At 43.2% G+C, this 27,134-nt stretch overlaps 4 protein-coding genes across 5 annotated transcripts; 2 read left to right on the plus strand and 2 right to left on the minus strand.

The window, feature by feature from the left end:
• Positions 1–3,199: 3,199 nt before the first annotated feature.
• Positions 3,200–9,576, minus strand: si:ch211-212k18.5 (sal-like protein 2). Its single transcript, XM_034136791.1, has 3 exons — positions 9,501–9,576; positions 4,530–7,813; positions 3,200–4,372 (listed from the first exon to the last, which is right to left on the minus strand). The coding sequence occupies exons 1-3, from the start codon at positions 9,574–9,576 to the stop codon at positions 4,157–4,159; spliced, it is 3,576 nt and encodes a 1,191-aa protein (XP_033992682.1). The 3' UTR covers positions 3,200–4,156.
• Positions 9,577–12,388: 2,812 nt separating this feature from the next.
• LOC117488062 (E3 ubiquitin-protein ligase CCNB1IP1) lies at positions 12,389–16,334 on the plus strand. The gene is made up of 4 exons (XM_034136792.1): positions 12,389–12,685; positions 12,790–12,936; positions 14,325–14,499; positions 15,305–16,334. Exons 1-4 carry the CDS (start codon positions 12,389–12,391, stop codon positions 15,463–15,465), a joined length of 780 nt encoding a protein of 259 aa, XP_033992683.1. The 3' UTR covers positions 15,466–16,334.
• Positions 16,335–16,675: 341 nt separating this feature from the next.
• ttc5 (tetratricopeptide repeat domain 5) lies at positions 16,676–20,797 on the minus strand. Of its 2 annotated transcripts, XM_034136794.1 has the most exons (10): positions 20,726–20,769; positions 20,509–20,571; positions 19,382–19,514; positions 19,075–19,286; positions 18,611–18,761; positions 18,437–18,528; positions 18,148–18,351; positions 17,489–17,703; positions 17,261–17,405; positions 16,676–17,176 (listed from the first exon to the last, which is right to left on the minus strand). In XM_034136794.1, exons 2-10 carry the CDS (start codon positions 20,569–20,571, stop codon positions 17,057–17,059), a joined length of 1,335 nt encoding a protein of 444 aa, XP_033992685.1. In that variant the 5' UTR covers positions 20,726–20,769; the 3' UTR covers positions 16,676–17,056. The 2 variants fall into 2 exon arrangements, with proteins under 2 accessions (XP_033992685.1, XP_033992684.1); XM_034136793.1 differs by having other exon boundaries at positions 20,509–20,797.
• A 373-nt stretch (positions 20,798–21,170) lies between these two features.
• mettl3 (methyltransferase like 3) lies at positions 21,171–26,116 on the plus strand. The gene is made up of 11 exons (XM_034136795.1): positions 21,171–21,408; positions 22,437–22,624; positions 22,717–23,169; positions 23,274–23,449; positions 23,970–24,183; positions 24,265–24,452; positions 24,744–24,782; positions 25,190–25,298; positions 25,552–25,617; positions 25,716–25,828; positions 25,922–26,116. Exons 1-11 carry the CDS (start codon positions 21,309–21,311, stop codon positions 26,031–26,033), a joined length of 1,758 nt encoding a protein of 585 aa, XP_033992686.1. The 5' UTR covers positions 21,171–21,308; the 3' UTR covers positions 26,034–26,116.
• The last annotated feature ends 1,018 nt before the right edge of the window (positions 26,117–27,134 follow it).

Genomic DNA, 27,134 nt, shown 5'->3' on the forward strand with positions numbered 1-27,134 from the left:
GCTCATGAACTTGTGCCTTTTAAGTACTTCTACTATCGAGGAAACGAGTCACCCGAGGGGAGGGAGCAAGGGGGAGAGTAATGGCATCGCATTGTGTCTCCTGAGTGAGTTGTTACAGAATTATAGGGTTTTAATTAAATTATCTCGCACATCAAACACGTGTTATCAAGTGTGGAGGAACTGGTCGGTGGATGTTACAGAGGGAGTGACTGTGAGGCAATGCAGAGCGTTTATAATGGTTATATTATAATAACAATAAAATGTTGTAAACTCATCATTTCTAAAGCAATCAACATTGTTTTGATATGACTCATACTAAGCACTTAACGTTGGAAGTAATACATTTACTCAAGCACTGTACTTCATTTCTCATTTGAGGTACTTTTATTCCAGTAATTACGTTTGTATGTTACATAATAAGACAAAGACATGGCACTGTGTACATTTATTTAGATATTTACAACAGCCTTTAAATAATCCGATTGTTAATACAAAATCTTATCATCAGAGAAAATATGATATGTTATTAAAGATTACAATATAAGAAGAAGAAAATAGAATTCATTTATTTTTGCAAGTTGCTAATCTGCATAATGATTTACTTTTGGTACTTACAGTATTTTATTGGTTATAATTTTGTTAATTTGAAAAAAAATGTGGATGCAGGTTATGCTTTTTAACTTATCAGTATGTATGGTATTTCTATTTGTACTTAAGAAAATCCGAGTGTAAATGACCTCAAATCAAACAAAGATAATACCATCATTGCACATGGACTGTCAACAGTTCCACTTGTTTGATGAATCGTTGACAGACAATAGCTCCCTCTTGTGGATTTATAATATATTGAAGAAACACTGTCTCAGATATGACTTTACAGGATAAAATATACGTATCACAAATTGGGATTGTTTTTTCGTTGCAACAGCATGTAAAACAGAGTATTGCACATAATAAGAAATACAAAAGAGTAGAAACTAAACAATTATACAATGTGTATATAAAAGATGACCGTGAAAATCTGACAAATAAAACACTATTGAAGGGGTAAATTACAGCTCACACAATATAAAAGTGGATATTATTTACATTTAGGGTGCAAGAATGGCATATTAAATTAAATATCAATTTAACATTTACAGTGTGAAGTTATAAGTCCAGTTAACAAAAGATAAACTATAAAGCAAATAGTTATCTGACCTTTAAAAACTCGTAACAAGAGAGTGTAGAAGTTACATAAAGGAATTATTATCTATTCTCGGTTTTTATTGTAGTGGTGTGTACATTCGGGACATTAATGACATTTTGAACTATTCTTGTACAAATTGTAAAATAACTTTATTAAAAATAACAAAAGTCTCCAGACACAAAAAGCATTTATAAGCAGTATACAAAACATTTAATCAATGGGTTATAACACATTATATAGCTATAAGAAAAGTGCTTAATACAATTAACTTACCTGTGAAGTGTTACTGTATTAGCATTTATTATATTGTTAATACAGCTAACTCCACTTATGGGCAAACATGGGAAGATGTATTATAGTGTGTTGATAGAGATGTTCAATCTATTAAATGTTTATATTTGGCTACAAAATACTAAATTGGGAGCCTTAAGATAAGTGCTTTCCATTAGGGTTTAACATAAGTTTCTTTGTTTTGTTTGTCGTTCTTTATAAATAGGGGGACAAAAACGTTTTAATAAGCATATAATTAAAAACATTGACTGCGTGATTCCGTCACATTTCAGTTGAAAGGCAGCTGTAATGACCAAAACCACGCTAATCAACGGCCAATGTGGGAACAAAGAACTGTTTGTCTTCCAGATAGATGTTGACTCTTCTTTAATTGTAGGTTAAATATGCACATTACATCAACAAACGCTTTTCTGATGATTTGTGATCGACCGTCTCCATCACACCTGTTGACTTCTGTCTTCACCTCCATCTCTCTGATCCTTTTCTTAAACTGAAAACTATTCAACTTTTTGAAAAGAAGGGGAACAAACTTCTCACACACTCAACAAATGACTTAAATTAAGTGTATTTTGTCAACAGGTTCCACTTTATTTTATCAAGTCACTTAAAAATATTAAGATCATAATAACTTAATACACTTGTTTAACAAGAACACAACTCATTTTAAAATACGACTTCTGATCAACAAGATATGAAATCAACTTAAAAGAAAATAACTTTTTGTCTGTCTATTACATAGAATTAAGGACTTCTAAAAACGATGATTGATGTTGATTAAAGCTATTTGATAATGTGTTACATGTGACCGCCCCTCCCCATCACACCTGTTGACTTCTGTCTTCACCTCCATCTCTGCTCCTTTTCTTAAACTGAAAACTATTCAAACTTTTCTTTTTCTTTCTTTCTTTTTTGATTGAGACACGTCCCTTGTCGCCCACGAAAGCATGTGGACAAACTTCTCACACATGGCTCTTTTCACTCCTTTTGTCCCGCTCTCTGCCCCTGAGCATTCTTCTCCTTGGTTACTGGTTGTCATGGATTCAGGAGCCCCATGTAGGCTAAAAAACGGGAGGGATTAAAGGCAGCCATTTTGGGGACAGCTGGGCCAGGTTGGTCCCTGTTGCCCCCTGTCCCGCTCCCAGTCACTCTGGGGGGAAGAGGGGTGGCATTGTGTGAGGATTAGAGCTTCCTGTGTGTCAGCTCATTACATGGGGTGGGAGGAGGGGGGGGAGTACAGGGGTGAGCAGAAAGAGTGAGGGAGAGAAATGAAAGAGAAAATGAAAGAGGGTGCGTATAAAAGAGCGTATGACACAGAGAGGGGAGGGAGGGAGGTGGCGGCCTCTACAGCTGCACCCTCAATCACACTCATACAGGCTCTGATTATCCTTTTCACACACACACACACCCACACACACACACACACACACACGCACACGCACACACACACAGTAGTGGGGAACTGCAACATATTAAAAGACATTGAGGACAAAAAAAGGCAGAATTAGTAGACAGCTAGCCCAGACAAAGAACCCCCCCGATTCCAGACACACCGAGAGCTGGAACAAACAAGCGAAAACTGACCAACAGCACACAGAATAAGAGTCATGCAAACAGAATACTTAAACAGATAAATGAATTCACAAAGACAGGCTTAAACTGAACCCAGAACAACAAAATATACAGAAAACCACAGACGAGCAACAAACCGGTCTCCTCTTCACATCGCCATTGTTTTATTTATCTTTTATACATCACATGGGAGTCATGGGAACATAGTTTGTCATTGCTACAAAAAAGGGGTTTACAAGGAATACTAAACTGGGTGAAGCAGGAATGCAGTGAGTGCATACAATTTCTGCAGGCGCAGAAAACTCTCAAGTGCTTTGAGAGAGAGGGGAGCAGGGGGAATGGAGGGGGAGAAAGATAAAGGGGGGGGGGGGATATAACAGACAGGGCTCATCCTAGTTGTCGGTTTGACCCGGGAGGTGATACCGACACCAAAAAAACATTTACAATCATCAGTTTGAATAAGCTGCAAGCAACTTTTACAGCAATAAGTACAAGGACTTCCCACAAAAGTACTGATCATCTAACACACCATTATTATTATCATCATGGTTATCATCATTGCTAATGTGTTTTAAGAAGATGTCTCGGAAGCACAGGACACAGTGCAACTCTCAGTGCAACTCAGCACATCAGAAACATGCTTTTAGCAGCATGGCATTAAGAAAAAAGTCAGATAAAAAGGCATAAAATGTAACCGCCACTCATATTTACAGACATTGGCCATTACTAAACTGGCCTATTTTGGTATGGAGTTCATCTTGTCAAATGCTGGATCGTCCCTCTTCTTCAAATCAGCTTATACAGTATGTGCCGAAAAAGGTGTCAGCAAACGAAAGCGCAAACAAATAATTCTCATTGTGACAATTCGGTGAAGTGTGTAAGATAAGGCCTCACTGTGGTCTTTGAAATACAAAAATAACATAGCTAAAATACTACATTCACAAATGTCTTGCAAAACTACAACTTCATCTATCTGCCTATTACAAAAGGTAAACATGAATTAGAATTAATGTCTACAAAAACAAAGGTCGTTCTATTAAAAAAAAAATACATTCCCTTGTCAGGACCCTTTTAAAGACTGACTGCAGCCGCTCAGTGATTCTAACTCTACACAGTAGTGTCCATAGGCTCGACCGGAACAACACCGATCGCTTTAGTATCTGTGCTGTCCTCCTTCTCAGGTGATTTAGCCAATCCCTGATTTTCTTCTTGCTCTTCCGGGCTCTTATTGGCTGAATTTGAGCTGCAATCCTCCGCAATGTCAGTGTCATTGGTTTGAGCCTTGACGGGGGTTGATGCTCCAGGATGAGTTTTCATATGACCCTGTTGATGGAAGACACAACATATTAGTTATTGAGCCACAATGGAGGAAATCTTAACCTGACAAAAAAACGCATTACCCCTTAAAAATATTCCTTTTACAAACTCAAAATCATTATCTTTTGATCTAAGTTAGTCAACCCATTTTTTCAACCCTTACCTTAAGTCCACTGCGACTGGCGTAGGCCTTCCCGCACTGGGAGCAGCTGTAGGGTTTGTCAGAGCGAGGAAGCTGGGCTGGGATGGAGGGCTCTTGTTCCTCTGAAGGCTTTTCGTGCCCGTCGTTACTCTCCTCCATTGGAGCATCCTTCTCCGACTCTGAGTCCAGCGCAGGCAAAGGCTCTTTTGTTGTCGTGGTGTCACTCTTGCCTTTGCTTTGGGAAGCATCACTCTCTTGAGCCTCCTGTGGGTCATTGCCACAGGCCTCTTCAGCCTCAGGGATAGCTTTGGGGCTGGCAGGTGGGGTGAGTGCAGGTGACGGATTTGCAGCTGGGGTTTTGGGGATGGAATCAGGACTTGTAGTGGGTTTGTCTGTGGAGCAAGCTTCATCATTATTAACCACGGATTGCAGCGTATTATTGTTTGCTCCAGGCTTTGAAACACACAGAGATAAAGGGGTGTCATCTGCCTCTGCGTCTCCATTCATTACAGCTGAATGAGAGCTAGCTAAGGGTGCTTTGAAAGGGCTGATGCTGACCAGGTCAGCCTGGGTCTTCTCTTCAGAGTGCATGGAGCCGTTGATTGGGCTACCATCAGCTGGGGCGTTGTCTCCCAGACGCAGGGGGTCCTCAGCTCCCACTGAGGGGGGATTACGGGTCACGGGTGCGCTAACACTTGATGCGGAGCTCTCCAATTCTTCCGTCTTCACAGATGTGGCGTCAGCAGCTGTGGATTTCTTAAAAGTAGACCCTGAGGTGAGAGCATCAATTGGAGACTTGGAGCTTGTTGTCAGCGCCAGAGGAAGGAGTTGTGGGGCTTTAGATGGGGAGTCATTCTCACGCTCATCGAAAACAGCAGCTGTTTCTCCGTCTTCGGGAGGCATATCTTCATCAGGTGGTATTTGTCCACCCAGGTGCAAGCGGATATGGTGCTGAAGTACCAATGCATTGGTGAACTTGCGTGGGCACAATGGGCAGGAGTTCAAGGCACGGGAGTTGGCCGGTCTTGCGCGGTGCGTGGCAAGGTGGGCTCTAAGGCTGCCCTTTGTGGAGAAGGAACGACCGCACTGCTTACAAGGGAAGGGGCGCTCTCCCAGATGTGTCGCCTGATGCAAGCGCAGAGCCCTGGGGCAGCTGAGGACACGCAGGCAAACAGCACACTGATTAGCAGCCTGAGCGGTGGGCAGAGAGTGAGCATTCATCGTAGTTGTAGTGCCAGAACCTAAGACTCCCTGGCTGGTCATAAGTCCAGTAGCACTTGGGCTCAGGCCGAGAGCAGCCAACATTTCCCTGCGATAAGCACTGGAGGTGGTGGACAGGTCATGGCCGTATGTGTCCCCATGAGCATCAGCAGCTGATAGTGAGGAAGAAGAGGCACCTCGCTGTGGCTGCTTTTCAAGCTTCTGCACCAACCGTTGCAACTTGGAGGTGTCTGAGGTCAGGGTAGAGGTGGTGGTAGAAGATGAAGAGGAGGTTGATGGTTTGGGGAAAGGTGGAAAGGGGAAGGGTAGCTGATGGGGAGAAGTGAGGTGGGCGGCAGACGAGTGGCCTGGGGGTCGTAGAAGTGCAAGGTGGTGAGAGGAGGTGCCGTCAGGGAAGAGAATCTTAGGAAGGTGGGCCAGTTGGGAGTATGGGGAAGCCGAGTGAGGAGGTGTGTTTTCATCAAATCGCTGCTGCTTTACTCCTTTGAACTGGCTGCCCATGGCGGAGGAGGAAGACGAGGACGTAGAGGAAGGAGGCAGACCAGTGCCGGACACGCTGGCAGCCGCTGCAGCCGAGGCCCTGTTCAGCTGAAGCAGTGAATGGGCTGTGGACAGCAACGCCATGTCCACTGACGGGGGCAGAGGTAAAGAGGAAGGCGATGGCCGAGAGGACGCACCAGACAGGAATCCTAGTGCCATGTTCTCCGTCATCCCGGGAATGCTTCCTTTCACGGCGTTGAAATGCTCGTCGTCATCGGCACGCCGCTTTCTCCTTCTCTGAATTGGGCTGGGAGCAGGAGGCGTCGGCTCGCACAGTGCTGGGGGCAGCAGAGAAAGAGACAGCTCTGGGTTCTGCTCTCTGTGTCGCAGGAAATGGGCTTTCAGGTTCCCTCTGGTGGTGAAACGACTCAAGCAGACCGGGCACTGGTAGGGCCTTTCGCCTGTGTGAGACCTCAGATGGATCTGGAGCGAGGAGTCGCTGCTCAACACCTTCCCACAAAAACGGCACGCATGGTGAGGGCGTCCTGCTAAGGAGGACGAGCCTAGGGAAGAGCTGGGCTGGAGATCCTGGGAATGACTGGCGGTAGGAAGTGGAGGGGTGGGGAAACTGAGACCGTTGCTATGGCCAAACGAGGAGGTGTTGGATGATTTCTCGTGGAGGTAGCGCGGTGGTAGGCCCAGTGACAAGGACATCGGGTGTAGTGAGGCAACAGAGGAGCTCATGGAGGATGAGGTAGAGGAGGATAGAGCTCTGCTGCCATTGACATGTGTAGCGCCTGATTTGGAGACGGGTGGCTGTGGGAAGAGGGACGATGGAAGGCCAGTCAAAAGCGATGAGGTTGTGGTTACTGGCGTGGCAGTGGAGGGGTGCGTTGGGGATATAGATGTAGGTCCTAGGGACTTATGGTTGCTGTCTGCACCACCAACCTGTTGGTTATTATCATGGCCAAAGACAGCACCTCCCAGCCTTAGAACGTGCCTACAGATCTCCTCTGTTATCTGCATCTGGTGGATTTGCCGCTGCTGTAAAACCCTTAGTTCTTCCAGGAGTATCGCCAAGGTGGGCGACACCTGGATCTGCCCCTGCTGCCCGGGAGAGATGGATGCCTGATGATGATGATGATGACCTGGACTGGAGCTGTCGCGGCGAGGCAGCACATACTGAGAAGAAGAGGATGAGGAAGAGGAGGACGAGGTAGTGGTGGTGGCCGAGCTGCCCATTGTTGGGGAGGCCATGGTGGAGTGAGGGTTTCCTTGGTGAAGAAGGCTGTGGGAACCTGAGGTTTGACCCAGGGGAGGAGGCGAGTGAGTCTGGGATGATAGCGAGGGGTGCGGGAAGTCTGGGGAGAGGGAAGAGTGGGTGTTGGGGAGGGAGGTGGTGAAGGGGGCGATGTGGCTGGGCCAGTGGGGGGGAGGCGAGCTCTCGCTGGGCAAGGAAGGCGCGTGGAGCCCACCAGGGGATGGGCGAGGGGCCAAAGGCGGCTGGCAGTCCTGGTGAGAGGTGGGGGATGAGGAGGAGGACCCTGATGAGGTACCTTCTGAGCCAAGAGATGTTGATGGTGACTTCATGCCCAGGTGATCATCTGAGGATTGACAGAAACATATATTTTTTAAACTTTGAATTCCGTTTTGTTTGTTTCTTTGCAGGCATTATTGTGTCTCCAATATCAGACCAAGTATTAAGGTATGTAAATGAATTAAAACTTCCGGGTCCAGTTACAGTCTGTTTATTTCATTGATTCTACATATTGTTTGCAAGTTTAGTTTGCAAATGTGTGTGCATACCAAAAGATCAGGTTACGACTTCAAAAGGAAATGGCCTTGAACAAGCAAATAAACAAGTGGAAGAAACTCTGAAGTCTATGAGTCTTTGTAATGTCTTGTCTCAATCTGTGCTCTCCGGAGCAAAACTCCTCAAACATCTTGCACACACAAAAAAGCTTACAGACCACCTTGCTGCTATGGCAACACATTTTACAGGACAATGGGCATCACCAAGACAACCCATAACCCCTCTTAACCCACCCCCTCCCTACAGCAGTTACGTCTTTCATCTCCCTATTCACCCTTCCCCCCTTACGTCACAGTAGAGGTCAAGGGTCAGGCCAAGCTAAGGGTTCTGGGCACTGTCCAGACACTCTGATTGGTCAACTAATCTGACCTGTGCTGCTCGGGGGTCAAATTCTTTCAGAATCTTGAGCAGAGTGAGAAAGAGTAAAAGAAAAAGAAGGGGGAGGGTAACAACAATGGAGAGACAAACTAACTATTCCCTCCTGGAGTGATATAGTGATGGAATGAAAGACTGTACCTAAGTGAAATTCCTTCTCTGTGACTTCTAAACAAACCTCAACCTGCGGGACACATTACAATAACTACCAGATAAACTTTCTTTGGAGGAAGTTTACCTGCAGAGAGTCTAAAGTGCACGCACTGGAAGATATTACCCATTGTAAAACAGAACAAGTGCGAGAGCAATCTCTCTTTCCCCTCTGAATCTTTTTCTTCTCATCCATCTGAGCCCCCCCCCAACTGTGTAGGAGTATACAGTCAATAGGGTTGGGGGGCGAGAAAGAGGGATAAAGAAAGGGGGGGGAAGTATTGAGAAGGTGGAAAATGGGGGAAGAGGGGTGCATAAGAGAGAAAGGCATGAGAGCAAAGGAAGAAGAGAATAGATGGGTGGAAGATTAATCTTTACCAAAAACACTGGCTTCCCTTCCCCCCACCCATGCACTTTATTGTTAACAAATAAGAGGGTGCTCTATACTAATCAAAGACCTCCAGCAGTCAGCGCTGAGCAGCCTGTTGGTTTCCTAGAGGACCAACAGCAAATGAAAATGGCCACAGATGTATGTTAGTTAATCCTACTCTATTCATTTCACAGGGACACGTTTATTGTGTGCCTAAGGCCCCCATTTAGTGGGGCCCATTACAGTGAATGGCTGAACAGGAGGGGTTTCTTTAGTTGACAAACTTAGATCTTCAACTTTTTGATTTGTTCAATCAGGTGCGTTTGTTGGAATGTGTCCATGCATAAATAAACGTGTGAAAATCACCTCGACCAACGACAAAAGCGCACAGTAGCCCAAACAGCGCACACAATGTATGTGCGTCGAAACACAAACTTTTGCTTTGGTTAAGTTGTCCGTGTTTTTGTAGGACTTGAGTTAATTCCGCATGCAGTGTTGAGCACCATTTGTTTGCAAGCTTGTTGCACTCTTTCATGACTTTCAAGACAAAAACGCATGCACACTCGTAAAGATGTGTACTCACCGTGAGATAGCAGCCTTGGGCCCCCCGGATCCGAGTTAACTAGATGCTGGGGTCGCTTCTGCTTCCGGCGTGACATGATTCACTGCGACTCAGAGGGAGAGGGGGGCATCAGTTTGTTGAATGGCAGTAGGCACGTTTTTGCGCACTTGGAAGCGCTCCTGAAACCATCCAAGCATTTAAAGTTCAAGAGTTGCGCACATCCCGAAAGCCCCGGAATAAAAAAGGTAATGTTAAAGGAATATGTAAGCTTACTTAAAAGTGATAAAAGAACGTATGCTTTTTGGAAAAATCTAAAAAAAGGTAGCAATAGTTATTTGGAAATCCGCAGGTCTGCACCGTGCCATATGAAGCTGCCGTGAGTGCGTGTGTGTGGCTGTTTCCTAAAGTCTCTTCTCCCCCAAAAAACTTGTCCAATTTGCGCCCCTCCTCTCCCACTGCTGCCCCGCTGCATGCACATACAGGGAACACACACACTCACACACACACACACACACGCCATACACACTCACAAACACACACAGAACCACTCCTTGTTCTTCAATGATATTTGCATTTCAATGGCGTGTAACACACAGCCTCCCTGCTTCTCTCTTTCTCATTCTCCCCAGCTTTATTTTTTCTTTACACACTCACGCAGCAGCTATAAACTTTCAATAAAACATGACAATTAGGTGTCAAAGCCGTTGGATGGCTTGAAAACAAATGTAAATTGGCGTTAGAATTATCTATTTGACTATAAGATAAATGTTTAAATAATGCCAGGAAGAAAATAAATCATTGTGGGTCAAATTAAGATGCAATAACATGTCTAAAGAAGTAACAGGTGACATTTCCATCAGGAAACATCTGTTTAGGTGTACTGCAGACACTTTCATAATTTCAGCAAGGTGGATAAATAGTCAAATCAAAGCCATAATTTGACTTGCAGGTGGTTTCCAACAGTCAACAATCCGTTTTCCCACTCGTTTTATTAAGCCGGATGAGGAGTGAACATGCGATATTTCTACCCTTTGATTTCCATAGGGCCAATTATCAGCGCACTGAGTTGTGTGCAAGTGGGGCCACACAGCCATTCCACATGCATGTATTTCGTGTGTTATCACCAAGCGTATAATACCCCCCTCCCACCCACCCCCCCTGAAAAAGCATCTTACACTGGAGCTCTATTTAAAAGGCAGAGAATAGATGGGAATCTTTGACAATGGCGTGCTGGACACAGTTGAGTGAGCATCTCCCCTCTCTCACTATGAACCCCCGGATCCACTGCTGCACAGCACAATGCCCCTCTTTCACCCCCCGCCTTTACTCCTGTACCACGTGGAGAATTGGATAAAAGAGGGAGAGAGAGAGAGAAAAGTGGGAGGAGGTGGAGGAGAAGGGGGGCCATATTTAAGTAGGTGTCTCAGATTATACATATATCCACTCAGAGGCTGTGTAAGAAGGGCGTTATTTGATTTGGGGGGTGAAGTTGCATATAGGGTTTGCGGTTTGGAGTGTTCATTAAAATATCTCACTTCATCCAATTTCATCATCACTTGGAAAATAACCTGAAAGTAAAGTCCAAATTCACATGCAGTAAAGTAAGTAGCCAGAGAATAAAAATGCTAATTGAATTTATTTACTTTATAACAAGTGCATAGCCCGAGTTGTATGCAATCATAACCAGAGGTGGAATAAGTAGTACTCAGATCTTGTACTTAAGTAAAAGTAGAAGTACCAAGGTGTAGGAATACTCTGTTACAATGAAATAACCTCTATTCAAAATGTTATTCAAGTAAAAGTATAAAGTATTGGCATCTAAATATAGCCTACTTAAAGTTTCAAAAGTAAAAGTACTCATTATGGAGATTGGCACATTTAAGGATACTATATATTGTTTTGATTAAATGTTCTTAGGTACTTACACCATTCATAAGCAAAAGTTACCTTTTTACATATTTTAAAATCTCCGTAGTGAATGTGTCGAGATTTTACAGTTCAGAGTCTGAGTGGTAATCAGCCAATCAGAATACAGTATTCATTTAGCGTCACCTGCCGAGTGAAGAGCTAACTGGTAGGTTTGTAGCTAATCTCCCGAAATGTACTTACATTTTCCTTTAAAGTGTCCGTAAAAGTTGATCAATATATACTTTAAGAAGTCAAAGTAGTTCTCTTTAAAAACCAGCGGTTAAACAAAACGCGGAGATAGCTGTTAACTAACTGAGCATATCAAATGACCTGCTATCATGCTAATGCTAACATTTAATGGCAGTTGACGTAACATTAAGCTAGCTAATTAAGCTAAGCTACATTGCTACATACTCCTTCACGCAGCAAGGTTTTGGGGAATATATTATTTCATTTGCCAGTAGTAACCCATTTTCTCATTGATCATTTGAAATAGATAAATTGTCCAAAGTAAAACTTGGAGAAAAATGTTCTAACAATAAACATGGACTAAATATTACTTAATGTATGTACACAAAGGTGTAAACAGTGTTTTAAGTATATAATGTTAAGTGTCGAAACTCCTATGTCCTAAGGGATATCCCTAAGCCTAATGATCAGAAAGGAAAACCCCCAAAAATGTATGAAATAGCAAAAGTCATTCAATGTTCACACACACACACTTAGCTTTGTAACCCTACCTGGTTATTCTGTTACCAAATGTTATCAAATTGGTTCTTGAATTTGTAAAACCTCATTTAATATAATACCCAAGAATGTGTGTTAACCCCCACATAGCCTTAGACCTGATATAGCATTACATTATTTGCTTTACCTCGATATTGTTAAAGTCTTTTAAAATCAATTGTATGTCATTGCTTGATAGAACTTTCCGTTAATGACTTGCCTATTGCTTTGAGCTCCATTAATGACATGTTACTGTTCTTCTCACAGTCAGGGCCATGTCTTTCTGCGATGACACGCTCCTGTGTAACTTCCCAAAGTGTCGCACCAAGCTGGGCGGCTTTGCCTGGGTCACAGCTTGCTCGCATGTCTTCTGTGATCAGCACGGGTCCGGTGAGTTCAGCCGCTCCCCCGCCATCTGCCCGGCCTGCTCCTCTGCGCTGTCAGGGAAGCTGGACATTGTGAGGACAGAGCTGTCGCCATCTGAGGAGTACAAAGCCATGGTGCTGGCAGGCCTGCGACCAGATGTGATTCTGGACATCAGCGCCCGAGCTCTGGCCTTCTGGAGCTATCAGGTCAAATATAATCCTGTTTGTATGTATAGGAACATCACTGTAATTGTGAGTCTTGTAATGTTACCAGTGTGCTTGTCTTGTTTTTCCCCTGTCTTTGTAAGCAGGTCCATCAGGAGCGCATGTTTCAAGAGTACAGTCTATCTCGAGCGGAGGCCCAGCTGAAGCAGATGGATAAAGTGGTGACTCAGCAGAACCAAAGCAGAGAGGTGGAGCTCTCCGGCATGAGGGGGGAAATCGCTTCCCTGAAAAAAGTAAACCACCTTTCATAAACTCAAGTGTAGATTTATAACAACACAAATGAAGTTGAAATTGACCTTAATAAGGTGCCGTTTACACGAGGACAAAACGGCTTGTATCTGCATAGTTTCTCTTGCGTATAACCCTATTATTTGCATGAGGCCGATAGAAACGGACCACACAAACGATAACGGGTCCCAAGGTGGATAGATTTGCAAACGAAACTCTGGGGGGTCAAACGAGTCCGTGTAATCGCCTCTATACGAATATTTCCTGAAAAAATAACGATAGCCCCCCACCTCTCCCCACCTCTCCTGCTCACTGCTGTCGCATGGCCAGTAGCCATCTGTAACGATCAACTATCAAAAATAGCTGTGTTAATTAAACGCACAAGGGGTTCTTGAATGAAATAATATTATAAAAGGCAAACCAGAATTGTTAACGCCCAATATACTCCTTAAACAAAATAAACAGAGTCAGATTTCATGCATTGATCCATTATATTGACAATTTTCCAGCCAAACAACACAAACAAAATTAAACAGTCCGCTCTGCGATACACCAAAATTGTCTTTACTGCCTAATCCAGGCCATTATTGTTCATTGCTCCTGCGCCTGTCGGCGTCAAAAAGAGAAATGTTTGTAGGCCTATTCAGGCTATAATCCACACAAAAAAAGGAAACACGAGGACCGGCGTGTCCCAGAGGAGCGATCTCACCCGGTGTTTGTCGAGAATATCTCTCTTTCTGAGCGCGTCCTCTCCACGGAGACGTGCTTCTTGGTCGGTCGATGCAATATCCACAGATTCGGTCTCTTTCAGTTAACTTCCCCGTTGCATTTATCCATATATTTACATGCTGAGGAAATTACTATATTCCGCTGAATACCAGCAATCGCCACACACACTTCCTCCTGTCAGTAGCTACTGCTAGTGCTACTGCTACTGACCATGCTACAGATGTTAGTGCAAAATCTACAGCTCCTCTACCACAACCATCAGCAACAAGTGGACATGGAGAATTACATGAACTACATGTTGCTAAATCCACCGCGGGGCATAAACAGAAGGGTAGCCATGGCAACATTGCTGCGGGGCTGCTCCGGAGTCTTCTTCGATGCTTTTGGTGTATTTTGTGGCGGAAGTTACAGCGCCACTTCCAGTCCCGGCATATGTACTACAGCATTTCCAGCGGTCTCGTTTGAACAGACACGTTAAATGAAATGAATGCATGTGAACGGAAGACTTTTTTGAAAACGCATACTGTGCATAAACGCAAACGTTCCCGTGTGCACAACGCCTAAGACTGTCAATCCTCTTAGGGTAAACATAGCTTAAGGATACCCTTTTTACAATTTTTTTAATGATATTGCAATCTCATTTGATAAACTCTTGTTCTTTCAGGTGATGGAGGAGTATAAAAGGAAGTACAGCGAGGTGTCTGAGCGGCTGATGGAGAGAAACAGGCAGTACCAGAAACTGCAGGGGCTTTACGACTCTCTGAGGCTGCGTAACATGGTGGTGGGTGCGGGGGACAGAGACATGCTGCCACAACCAGGACGGAACGACTATAACATTGGTAAGAACTTGAGATTTATGTTAAAGTTTTAGGTTAAGTCGTAATCTATTTGTTCAGGAGATAAATTGAGGTTTCGCAGTAAGAGGTGGGTATGGTTTGTAGGAGTTTACAAACAATCAGGCCACAAATGTTGTCCTTCCATATACTCTACTAATGTTTAAAAGTGTTTTGCTTTCGTCATACTTCTCCCACTTCCACGGTTATTGTTTTTTTTAATTGGGAGAAACATTAAGACACTGGCTTTCCATCAATGTTTTCAAGTATTTAATTATTATACTTGAATTAATGTACAATTCCAATGTAAACAACAATATTGGTGCCAACTTATTGTCGGAAATGATTTGCCAGCAATGTTGATAATCAGCTATTCATTTCAGAAATTGAACAGGCAGAAATGGCAAGTGAAAGATGAAAAATGTCGACTGTAGTCGGACAAAACAGATAATAGGATGACATCAACAAGCTGTAAAGTTAACCGTTTCCTACATTTTATAGTGTAAATGGCAAACACGGATTAATCCGATAAGGAAATAATCATTTTTCTCACAGTCCAAATCAATGAGTTTGTCAGGAAAATCTTGCTTTTATTAAATCAGTTGTCACATCAGAACTGACGAATGACAAGAGGAAGGAAGCAGAGAGAGAATGATGTTAAAAGGAAAGACAAAGGGAAACACAGCTGTAGGTGTTTTGTGGAGAAGTGGTCCTTAAGGAAAAAACTGTAGGAGCCGATTGTCAATGTAAGGGAATTTCAAACCGGCATAACAATGAGAAACATCCGTCAACCCCCATGTGTGTGGCGCAGGCGTGGCTCGGCAGGGAACTCCCCAGAGGAGCCCACAGTTCCTCTCCGTGGCCCCCAGTGGGGACGGACGGTTCTTCTCCTGCCTGGAGGCTGACGGAGCAAAAAACTTCTTCCAGTACAGCTCCCCCGCCAGGGAGAGAGGCCAGCCCTACAAGCACTGAGACGGCCACAACTGTTGAACTTAACTCCACTTATTTATAAATGCTAAGGTGTTCTAATATTTATTTCTGTTGGCAGTGTTTGCCCTGAGTGCATTTTTGTAGTTATTTCTGTGATTTTGAACTAAACTAGGAGGGAAATCCTATATTCAACCTTCTAAAAAGTGTGTTAAGAAGTACTTGGCAAGACATAGTAAAAACAACATAAACTGTTTCCTGCCTTACAGTCCTCTTTGTTATCTGAGATTCCACCAGTTCATATGAGAAAGAGCTTTACCTGCTTCTGCTTCTAGTCGGAAAAACCTACAAATTGATAAAAAGTATAAGAAGTAGTTGAGCCGTATCTAAGTAAAGACAATGGGTGGCTTTTATCGGTCAAAAACTACGGAAAAAAAGTCAAAATAAATGAAATGAAACATGTTCCTGAAGTGATACAGTGCATATAATGCTACTAAATGAATAACAGTAGGTGGTCTATCATGCAAACACTAATGGTTGTTGATTGGAAGCATAAGGAGACCCACTGAGGTCTAGACTTGAATATTTAGGGTAATGGGGCGGTTTCTCTTGCATAACGAACAACCAAATCGCTCACTATGCTGGTTAACCAAGGTCGCATCAATAAGGGACATTTATAATTATTGTTTTTTAACAATGACATGATTATCATTGTAGTCAAACGTTGGCTTTTTTAACATGAGACATTTTGACATATCTAAGTTGGTAAGACACAGTTGGTAAGACACAGTTGGTAAGACACAGGTGTACATAGTCAAACTAATTATTAATTTAGCTGTTTCCATGTGTCTCTCTCTCTCATCTGTCTCTCTCTCTCATCTGTTTCTGTCTCTCTCTGTGTCTCTCTCATCTGTTTCTCTCTCTCTGTGTGTGTGTCTCTCTCTCTCTCATCTGTTTCTCTCTCTTGTCTCTCTCATCTGTTTCTCTCTGTGTCTGTCTCTCTCTCTCTCACTCTCTCATCTGTTTCTCTCTCTGTGTGTCTCTCTCTCTCTCGTCTCGTTGTGTGTGTCTCTCGTCTCCCTCTTGTCTCTCTGCGTGTCTCCATTTTAAAGTCCTGGTATTGTGCACACAATTGAAGTGAATAGAGCTGAACCATAGGATATATTCCTTAATACACCTGTTCTTTTCCTACTGAGAAGTGCCAAAGTGTCTGCCAGTAAAAAGCAATTTCTTAAAATAACGAATTACAATTATAGTCAATTATTTCTTTACATACATTTTTGGGGACTCTGATGCTGTTTTAAAACAACACGTAAACAACATATGAACGGTAAAATGATTTGCTCAGGGTAAAGTCATAAGTCTGACATCATAACAATCATCAAATGTTAATTCATTTACAAAAAAAGATCTCCGTGTTGTCTCCACAACAAGAGAGTACAAAAAAAAGAATATTTATAAATATAAACAAAGTGTCTATCTAAAGACAAAGTAACAGGGTGACCTCTATTTACAAAACAACACATAAAACAGGCACGAACTTTGGAATATTAACACGTCCACAATCATCAGAACTTCAAAAATCCAGAAAAAAACCGATTGGTCCTCTTGCTGCACTTCCTGCTGCGGGTGCATCTCATTCGCTCTGGCGCGTGTAGCTCACGGAGGCGGCGATCTGACTTTGGACGTTTTGTTTCTTGCCGTTGACGATGAGGAGCAGCGGAGAGTCCACTCGGATACTTCTGAAGTCAAACGACTGCGGAGAGAGGAAATGTGAAAGTGAGACCTTTTAGAAAAACATTTATCGATACAGTTTGAACCCTACACGTGAGACACTAACCTCATCTTTATGAGTTATGCCGTTTCGTTTGAGCAGCGGTTCAGGAATGACTACAGTGTCTCCAATCAGGACGCCCCAACTGTTTGCTGTGTTGTACACCATCACCACGATGCACGACTCCTCGCTGTCCACCATGCCAAACGTACTGGAGGGGGGAAAAGAGCCAAGATTTCACCTACTGCTCTCAAAATCAAGTGAGCTATTAATGAGAAATGAAGCTGCACTCACAAGGCCATGCGACCCTCAGAAGCCAGGCTGAACACCACCTTCCCCAGGGCGGCCACCCCGGCGTTGTGACCGTGCGCGAGGGAGGAAAGAGTCCGGGGCTCCAGGCTGCCGACGCGACCCGTCGGGGATTGGAACTGAGGCGAGGAGCAGGGGCCCAGCGCCGACGTGTGGAGGTTAGAGAGCATCGTCCTTAACCTGCGCGCCTTCACCTTCCCCTGAGGAGAGGCAGAGACGAGGTCAGGAAGACAAGAAATATACATGTGCTTTGCTGACACCTTGTGGTAGAAAAGTGTAATATTTTAGTTAATTTATTACTTCTTCGAGCTGTCATTTCATTGTTAGTTCCCTCCCACTTTAAAGTAAAATGCTCCATTATTTAAATGTCATCTTAAATCAACAACAATGTGGGATCTTTAAAATGTTTAGTCACTTCATTTCAATCTTAAACTGAGGTTTTGATTTTCAAAGAGTCTACTAGTGCTATAATGGTTACATGATCAATCAAATAGCAAGAAAATTGATCAATTGATAACCATTTTGAACACATTTAAAAACTTTGAAGCAAAAAGTGCAAAACATTCCTGGGTTCCAGTTTCTCAAGCAGCTTCTATAGCTGGTTTTCTTACTCTGCTATTACCGTAATGCATTTTTCTCCATACCTTGTTCTGTATGAGTTCTGTGACTTTCCGCAGATACTCCAGCAGCTGCTTCTCTCTCACCCGAGCATCCTCCCAGCCCGGGTCCAGCGCCGCTGCTCGGGTGTATCCGTCCAGCGCAGACCCGAACATCTCCTCGTACTGGAAGAGAGTGGCGCGGTTGTAATGCAGCTCAGGATAACACGAGGCAGCTCTGTCCACTTTCTCCTGCAAACGAGGAGGAGAGAAGCAAAACATTAGTGCGAGAAGTGTCGATAGATTTGAACAAACACGCCTAGAGCTCAGTACTCACCGATTGTGCATAGGCACTCATAGCTTGTTGAGACAACTGTGGCTTCTGTCCGCTGGTGAAAAACAGGGACACATTGGCATTTCCCAGGATGTCTGTCAAAACAAAAACTCATTTTAGCATACATTAGTTTTCTCTCCTCCCTGCTGAATAGTAGAACCCAGACGCTCTACTCACACCAGGAGGTTCCGTCAGTGACGTCCAGCTGGACCGCTTCTCGGGCCAGGACCACGCTGTCCATCACGTGCTTGTTGTGTACGTCGCTGTTCACCGTCGGCACCTGTCTCAGAACCATCGACAGGTTGCGTAGCGACACTTTGTTCCGACTCTACACAGGGGGAAGATAAAGAGTAAGAAACAGGAGTTAATAAGTTAACTATACATGGAGAGATGGGGATAATTCCAGAGGAGTTCTATTCATTCAGAAACAACCATACACAATTATACTGCTTGCATTAGTGCCAGAAATTCTAACTTTTTAAATACCTTGTGTATTACTGATTTGACTTTATGACTGTAAATCATAAAAGGGGTTTCTTGCATTATGGCTTATTATGTATGAAAAACAAAGGGGACAGAATGGAAGATTATGCCTCTCTGAGTTGAAGACAGGACCTTCTCTCTTTCCGTCTTAAATGTACCTGTTGCAAGGCTCCTGTGAAGCAGTTCTTGGCCCCAGTCAGGTCTCCCTTCTTCCAGTACTGCTCCCCCAGTGTGTTCCAGCCCTCCACCAGGCCGGGCTCCAGCTTCACGGCGCGGGAAAGGCACTCTTCGGCGACGGCGTTGAAGTCAGGTGACACGTTCAGGCACCTGCCCTTCTGCAGCAGGAACTCTACTTTGTGTTTTAACTGATCTGTGGGTGTTCGTTAACACAGAGGTACAGCGGGTGTGAATTACATTCTGGAAATTAAAAAGGCCCAAACGCTGTTGTGTAAATATAACCCTTACCTTCTTTTTCCTCCAGCTTCTTCAGTGTCTTTTCCATCTCCTGTGCGACATCATTTTGTTTCCTCCCAGCGTCCTCCACACTGTGAGTCTCAAAATAGTGTTCTCTGAAATTATACAGGTCATCCACCAGCTCCTGTGATGTGAGGAAAAAAGATTGTGAATTCTTGACAGTAGTTAAAAATAGACCAAAGGCACAGTTCTCTGCCTGCAGTGCAGTATTGAGTTCGAAAAAACGATGTCTTCTTTTATTTAATAAGTTGGTGGGGCTATATTGCATAAAATAATATACCTGTAATTAACTAACCAATCCAAATTAAGTTGTAAACATCAATACATTCAAATGTACATTGTAAAAGTGTATTAAGTTACCAAAATACAGGAAACCTGCCATACAAACTGGGAACAAAAGGTGGCCATAACCAGACAAAGAGGCTCTCATGACAGAAGCTTTAGAGTTGCATTATGGGAATTGTAGGATGCAGTTGTCTCGGTGCTTGACCCACATAAGAGTCAGATCCTTTGGTTTTGTGAAGCTTAGTGGAACTGCAATTCTCAAATTATTGAGTATCCCCAAATGAACAACTGCCAAATCATAGTTTTATAGAAAAAGTAAAATAGAGATGAATGTTAATGAGTGGCATTTGTAAAAGGGGAAACGATCTGTGCACCTGCCGTTGGACTCATCGTGTCTAACACAGGTTATTGATAAAGGATGATTTAGGAATGAACCTTGAACTGACTTAATAAAACATCTGTAGTGTCCATCCTTGTTGCATTAAGTCTAAAGTCACACTGACAACCTGGTGACTCAGCAAGAAGTGGATAGATAAGCTAATAATGTACATTAGTCTGGTATCTCACTATCAAATAGGGTGACTGTAAAGCATATTCAACACGTAGAATAACATAAAACTGCACTCATACACCTGGCGTAGTATTTTAAGTAACGGAAAAAAACTAGACAAGGTATGTTAGCATTGCAGTTGTTATAGTAACAAGATGTCAAGCTAGCAAATTGAGATGCACACACAAGAAAACACGCTGAGATCCCGAGAAGTCAACCAAACAATAAGGCTTAGACACTTAGTGGATTTAAATAGGAGTCTTATATTGTTGAAATAAATTACCGTCAACATTTGCAGCTCGTTTTTCTCTTTTACAGGCTCTCCACTCTTCTCCTCCTCCGCCATCTTTTCGTTAGCAGAAAAAAAAAGGCAGTTAGAAAAAAACAAAAAAGGCTGTTAGCAAATTGAGCAGCGACGAAAAAAAATTATTAAAAAATACGAAACAAGTATTTAGTCCAAGTTTATACAAATCAGATGATGACAGGAAACATTTATCTACCCAAATTGCACGAAAACAATGTATTTTAGCGCGAAGGAAATAGGCTTTTAATTTGACTGATAACGGAAGTTAGACAAGTCCGTCTCTGAAATGAACCCGACGGGAATATATATGTTGTAAATGTTCATAAAGGTATAATAATGTATGTATTTTGTGGAATTCTTCCCTTAATGATTTAAAGGGCTGTATGAACTTATTTAGGTTTAACAAAATGTATAAAGAAAGAGTAAATAGACAGTATTGTGATGACCTGTTTTGCTGATGGTGGATTGTTGTGTTGACTTTTGTGATTTTGGTTCCATTTTACTGTAAGTTTTTTTAAGCAGCTGTGACTGACACATTTTTATGTATTTATTGATTGATTTTAATAAGGGGGCAGGTACAATTAGATTTTCTTCTTCCTTCTCCTTTCCATTATTGACTGCCGGAACGTTTCTCACTCACGTTGCTGGTACGACACTTTCCCGCCTTGGACCATACATTATTCGCTCGCAACAAGGCGGGCCAGTGTTCCAACTTTAGTCTAAACACTGTTCATTGTGACAGGTGTCGGTGCATTTAATATCATTGGTTTCTGCTGGTGATGTCGGACACATGGAGCAGCATCCAGGCGCACAAGAAGCAGCTGGACTCTCTGCGGGAGAGGCTGCAGCGGCGGCGGAAAGACACGGCGCTGTCCTCCGGTAAGATCTCACCACGGAGCCTCTGTACTAGCCCCAGGGCTGTACATACACATTGTGTTTGTTATTGGGTCATCGATTGAGTATTTTTACGACAAGTTAACTAATTATAGTCTATAAATGGTCCATGATAAAGAAAAATGTGCATGTTTTGTTTAGCGAGGCTACAATACCTTCTTAAAACGTCCTTGTTGCAGAGTTTGTTAGAAAAAGTGTTGGGGACACTTTTTTCAGATTTAAAAACCACGACTGCGCTCCTGCAAACAATACATGCATACTGTATATACATAATACATATGCTTAAAATACTTTTTTGACAACTAGAGCAGTAACTATGCTACGCTGCTGCAAAGCTATTCTCTAATCAGTTATTACTGATATTAAACGTGTCACATGTCCAAATTGCACCAATTGGTTTTACAGAAACACACGCAAACAGTGTACAATTCTTAGTGCACGATATTTTCAGAACATTTTAAAGAAATTATCTTAATGCAATGTGGTGGGGACAAAATTGGTCATTTCCAAAACATGTCCCCAGTGTAACTCACGAGTATGCAACCTTAATCACTTGTTTAATTGCTACACTGAACGTTTTGCTTAATGGTTAATTGGGGTAAAGATATTTAGGGCTGCAACTAACGATTCAATTCATTATTGATTATATATTAAATTAATGGACTTACCTTTTCGTCAAGATAATTACAGAAAATAGGGAAACATGTCCATACTAGTTTGTCCTGTGATGTCTTTTTAAATGTCTGTCTTAAACCCACAAATATTAAATTGAATATTATGTATAACAGAAAAAGCTGTAATTCTCCATATTTAGCAATAATTTTTCTGTAGATCTACTAATCGACTAGTTGACTAATTTAACAGAAATCTTTTGGGATCTGGAATTTAACAAAACACGACTGCTCAGTTATGTCAGACTATTAATATAAGATAACTAAATGATCTGAAAACCTTTTCCCAGTTAGAAAATAACTGCTGTAATTAAGGATGTGAACCTGTGTTGTCTCCATCAGACAGTGGAACCAGTGCGGAAGGTTCCACAGCCAGGAGTGACAGCCCGGCTCCGTCAGCTGCCCCCCCCTCTCAGGAGGAGACGGAGAGACCACCGGACCCTGAGCTGGAGAAGAGGCTGCTGGCGTATCTCTCTGATCTGAGTCTTCCAATGCCAACAGACTCCCTCGCCATCACAAATGAACTCAGTGTGAGTCTCTAAGTAAAGAAATGCTTGTGAAAATAGGTTTAGTTCTGTATCATAAAAACAACTTCATGCTTTTAATTATTCTGTGTTTACAGTCTGAATCCACAGTCAGTCATGGGAGCATCCAGAGTCTCCTGCTTAAATTCTCAGCTCAGGAGCTCATCGAGGTCCGTCAGCCCGCCTCGGCCTCTTCCTCTTCAGCTTCCTCTCCCTCCATCGTGGTGTCAGTGGACCACACAAAGCTATGGGCTATGATCGGGACGGGGGCTGGAGCCCAGCGACCGGGAGTCAAGAGGAAAACAGAGGATCCAACGCACCACAAAAGAGCTCCCGGTCTGTCGCCCGCCCTTCAGCGCTCGACTTCTCCTCCGCACTCCGCTTTCAGCTCGGTGACGCCGGCGGCCTCCACGCAGCAGGCGGGGCCCTCGGCCTCAGGGAGCGGGGCCGACAAGAAGGGAAGGAACAGTAAAAGCCAGTCGTCTCACTTGGACATGGAGATAGAGAGCCTCCTGAACCAACAGTCAACTAAAGAGCAGCAGAGCAAGAAGGTAGGTGTCTCTTAGAGCTACCAGAATCATTGTAGAGTTAAATAAACGTCAAAGCGAAGCCTAGAAGTTTGATTGCTGATATGTTGTGGGTTTTTTTTGTGTAGGTGAGCAGAGAGATCCTGGAGCTGCTGAATGCCAGCACAGCGAAGGAGCAGTCCATCGTGGAAAAGTTCCGGTCACGCGGCCGAGCCCAGGTCCAAGAGTTCTGCGACCACGGGACCAAAGAGGAGTGTGTGCGCTCCGGAGACACACCGCAGCCCTGCACCAAGTTACACTTCCGGTCAGTGTTCCTCTGCATACTCTAAACACCTTTCTTATCTCTATGTATGTCACCACGCATGATACTTTTATCAGTCTGTTTAAAGCATTCAGCTGTTTTTCATCAATGTTTTTTCTGCCATCTCTCTATTACCACCTGACAACTTATATTTTCTATAAGAGAAATACTCTCATTGGCCTGGAGAGGTCACTATAATCAAGGTTTAACATACTACTTGTACACCAACACTTACTTGCCTGATGTTTATAAAGTCAATAAAGGTCTATATTTAAAACCTATTAAACAAACTGATACCTTGTTCAAGCATTCACAAGTAGACTCAAACTAAGAAAGTTTGGGATAGAAATTGCAAAGTTCTGATTTAAAACTTGGCTGACATTTGCGCAGGGTCAAATATTTATATTTTCTTTCCTGTGTTTACATTTTTGTGCGTTTTTATGGCTCTTTATTCCAACCTGGAGTCATATGAAAAGTCTGTTTATGCAGCCGGTTTACTTTGTGACGCATGTTTTCTCAACAGTCGAATCATCAACAAGCACACGGACGAGAGCCTGGGCGACTGCTCCTTCCTCAACACGTGCTTCCACATGGACACCTGCAAATACGTCCACTATGAGATCGACAGCCCTCCAGAGACAGAGGGGGGGCTCATGGGGCTTCAGGGTGGAAGCACGGAGCTGGGCCTGTGTGGAGGGGACGTCGACAACTCCGAGGGAAAACTGTTCCCCTCACAGGTGAGGAAGAGAGAGGTGGGATGAGGGATAAAGATGGGGTTAAGAGTGGAGGACTAACAGAGATTGTGTTTCTTTGTGCAGTGGATCTGCTGCGATATCCGCTTCTTGGACGTCTCCATCCTCGGGAAGTTTGCCGTGGTGATGGCCGACCCCCCGTGGGACATCCACATGGAGCTGCCCTACGGGACGCTGACTGACGACGAGATGAGGAAGCTCCACATCCCCCTGCTGCAGGACGACGGCTTCCTCTTCCTCTGGGTCACCGGCAGGTAGCCAGGATCCTCGAGTGTCATGATGTCCTTGAACCAAACGCTAACTCACCTGGTCGAAACACCTTTTACTCTTGTCTTCAGCTTTTACCCCTGGAAACAATATATCATCTTTTTTTTTTAATGGTAGCTCGACAAAAAGCTGTAGGATATTCCCATTGTGAAAGTTTCTTACAATACGTAGTCCACCAAGTCTTTTTTCTACAGTTTGAGCCGACATTGAAAAACCTTTACCCAGATCAAATTGTGTCTGCTCCAACTCATCATCTGCACGTCTTCTCCTCTCTCAAGGGCGATGGAGCTGGGCAGAGAGTGTCTCAGTCTGTGGGGGTGAGTCTTGAAGTGTTGAAGTTTAGAAAATGCTCAATTGTATCCGTTATCTTAAGGTTGTGAAAAATATTAATTGATTCCGTTATCATATTTGTTTGTAGTCTCATTGAGTTAACTGTTTGTGTTATTATTTAAATGCACCCTATGTTCATTGACACCATTGATGGTTTAAAAAAGGACATTTATTTAAAGGACGTGTGTTTTACTCGTCATTCATAGCTAGAAAAGTCTGCTGTTGTCTTAAAAGACTTCTGTTAACTTAGATTTTTCGCAATTGCATTCATAGTAACAATTTTAGATGTGATGATAAAGGATTCCAGTCTTGAAATGTTTTTTTAAAGTGCTTAAATTGTACCATCAAAGCTTGTTGCTGCTTTTTTATTCATGTACTTATTTGCATATGTCAGCTACGACCGAGTTGACGAAATCATCTGGGTGAAGACCAACCAGCTTCAGAGAATCATCCGCACAGGGAGGACAGGCCATTGGCTGAACCACGGGAAGGAGCATTGTCTGGTATGTTTGTCTTCCTCTGTTCTTATGTATCTTACAATCTGTTGATCTGCTTCTGTCAAACACTGAAGCTCAGCTTGAAGAATCTTGCCTCCAGGGGTTTCTAACTCTCTGCATGTTCCTTCTTGGTAAATAAGTCCACCCAATAGTTAAAAAGTGTTTAATGAAATGCTACAGGCTCAGTCTTTGTAATTGTCCCTCCAAATGTGTGTCAGGTAAGTGTCTGAAATGTAAAAACACATTTGTTTCTCTTCAGGTGGGTGTGAAGGGAACCCCTCAGGGATTTAACCGCGGTTTGGACTGCGACGTCATTGTGGCCGAGGTAAATAAACATCTCCTCTCATACTGACTGTTTTAATGATTTTCTCCAGCCTGTAAAAGTGACCTCAGTTGATTTGTATTCTGACTTTTCTTTTCCAGGTCCGCTCCACCAGTCACAAACCAGACGAGATCTACGGCATGATAGAGAGACTCTCTCCCGGCACGAGGAAGATCGAGCTTTTCGGGCGACCACACAACGTCCAGCCCAACTGGTAACCTACCCTCATTCACTCTAAAGCCAGAGTATCTATATTTCATGATTTGCGTGTACTGATTTACCTTTTGTTCTCCTCCTCCTCTCCTAGGGTAACTCTTGGAAACCAGCTCGACGGCATTCACCTTCTCGATCCTGACGTCGTGGCACGGTTTAAGAGCCGCTACCCGGACGGCGTCATCTCCAAACCCAAAAACATGTAGTCACAGATCTGGAAGAAGTTTGTCTGTATGCTGTTTAGTTTTTTTATACAAACTCATTTCGTAAATAAATGTTGTCAACAAGATGCATTGTCTGTGTCTTGGTTAAGAAATGATCGATACTCAGTGGGTGTTAATTTTGGAGCAATGTTTCCATCATTTCTGTACTTTACTGTCTGCTGCAAAACATGACATTCATCATCAAAAAACAACAAGAGGACATTTGTAGTGTACATTTTTTGTTATTGTTTTTTTATTAAAGAATAAAGATACTTTTCTTTTGACGTACTGGAGATTTAAAAAACGGAAAATGGCTTATTAATCAAGGGATATATGTTAAATTTCATTTTATGATTAGCGCTTACGGTTAATGTTCGGCGAATACAGGAAAACTGTAGGAAGAAAATGTTGTCAAATGCAACCAGGAGCTTTTTCTTTTGATAATAAAACAGTGAGAGAAAAACAATTAGTGAGCTTAAGCCAATCATTAGTGGAAAAATAATTGCTTTCAAAAGCGTTGTGTCACATAGCATTGTTAAATGAAAAATCTGAAATCTGAAAAATGCAGTTTTTTCAACAAAGTGAATCAAAAAAGGGTCAAACAGTAAAAAAAGAAGTGGTGCACTTTCTGGTTGTGAATGCTGTAAACAAGTCTCTATGATGTCTTCTCTCTCATCAGTATCATGTCTGTCAGGGCTCAACACTCTGCTTTAGTGAGAGATCTCAATGCAAAGATATGAAACCCAAGTCTGTTCCCATCTGTTCTCCGGTCCCTTGTTCAAGTCATCGAGAGTTCTTTGTTGGCAGTGAGCAAAGAGGGGTTAAATGCAAACTGTGGCTGTGCATAGCTTTTGTAAAGGTTGTTCAGCTATCAGACGTCTGCTCCGGGGGCACGAATGGGAAGACGCAACAACTGGAGTCCCTTTTTATCTCCTCTGCGGGCGCTCTGTCCTCCTCAGTAGGTGGCGTCCACTGCGTTGATGTTGCTGTCCAGCTGGTGTCGAAAAGACAGCCTGGCCTTGGTGGAGAAATAAATCTGGGAGCTCCGACTCAGGTTTCCCGCTCCTTCGCTCTCGCTGCCGCAGGAAGTCGTGGAGCACAGGC

Source organism: Trematomus bernacchii, unplaced genomic scaffold (assembly GCF_902827165.1).
Source record: "Trematomus bernacchii unplaced genomic scaffold, fTreBer1.1, whole genome shotgun sequence".
Classification (NCBI taxonomy): Eukaryota; Metazoa; Chordata; class Actinopteri; order Perciformes; family Nototheniidae; genus Trematomus; species Trematomus bernacchii.

Coding starts and splice junctions, on each gene's coding strand:
- si:ch211-212k18.5 (XM_034136791.1), bottom strand. CDS start 9,576: ATGTCACGCCGGAAGCAGAAGCGACCCCAGCATCTAGTTAACTCGGAT. Junction 7,814..9,500: donor CCCAAGGCTGCTATCTCACG/GTGAGTACACAT, acceptor GTCAATCCTCAG/ATGATCACCTGGGCATGAAG. Junction 4,373..4,529: donor CCAGTCGCAGTGGACTTAAG/GTAAGGGTTGAA, acceptor TTCCATCAACAG/GGTCATATGAAAACTCATCC.
- LOC117488062 (XM_034136792.1), top strand. CDS start 12,389: ATGTCTTTCTGCGATGACACGCTCCTGTGTAACTTCCCAAAGTGTCGC. Junction 12,686..12,789: donor TGGCCTTCTGGAGCTATCAG/GTCAAATATAAT, acceptor CTTTGTAAGCAG/GTCCATCAGGAGCGCATGTT. Junction 12,937..14,324: donor AAATCGCTTCCCTGAAAAAA/GTAAACCACCTT, acceptor TTGTTCTTTCAG/GTGATGGAGGAGTATAAAAG.
- ttc5 (XM_034136793.1), bottom strand. CDS start 20,571: ATGGCGGAGGAGGAGAAGAGTGGAGAGCCTGTAAAAGAGAAAAACGAG. Junction 19,515..20,508: donor ACGAGCTGCAAATGTTGACG/GTAATTTATTTC, acceptor CTCACATCACAG/GAGCTGGTGGATGACCTGTA. Junction 19,287..19,381: donor GAAGCTGGAGGAAAAAGAAG/GTAAGGGTTATA, acceptor GAACACCCACAG/ATCAGTTAAAACACAAAGTA.
- mettl3 (XM_034136795.1), top strand. CDS start 21,309: ATGTCGGACACATGGAGCAGCATCCAGGCGCACAAGAAGCAGCTGGAC. Junction 24,184..24,264: donor GAAAACTGTTCCCCTCACAG/GTGAGGAAGAGA, acceptor TTCTTTGTGCAG/TGGATCTGCTGCGATATCCG. Junction 24,783..25,189: donor GAGTGTCTCAGTCTGTGGGG/GTGAGTCTTGAA, acceptor TGCATATGTCAG/CTACGACCGAGTTGACGAAA.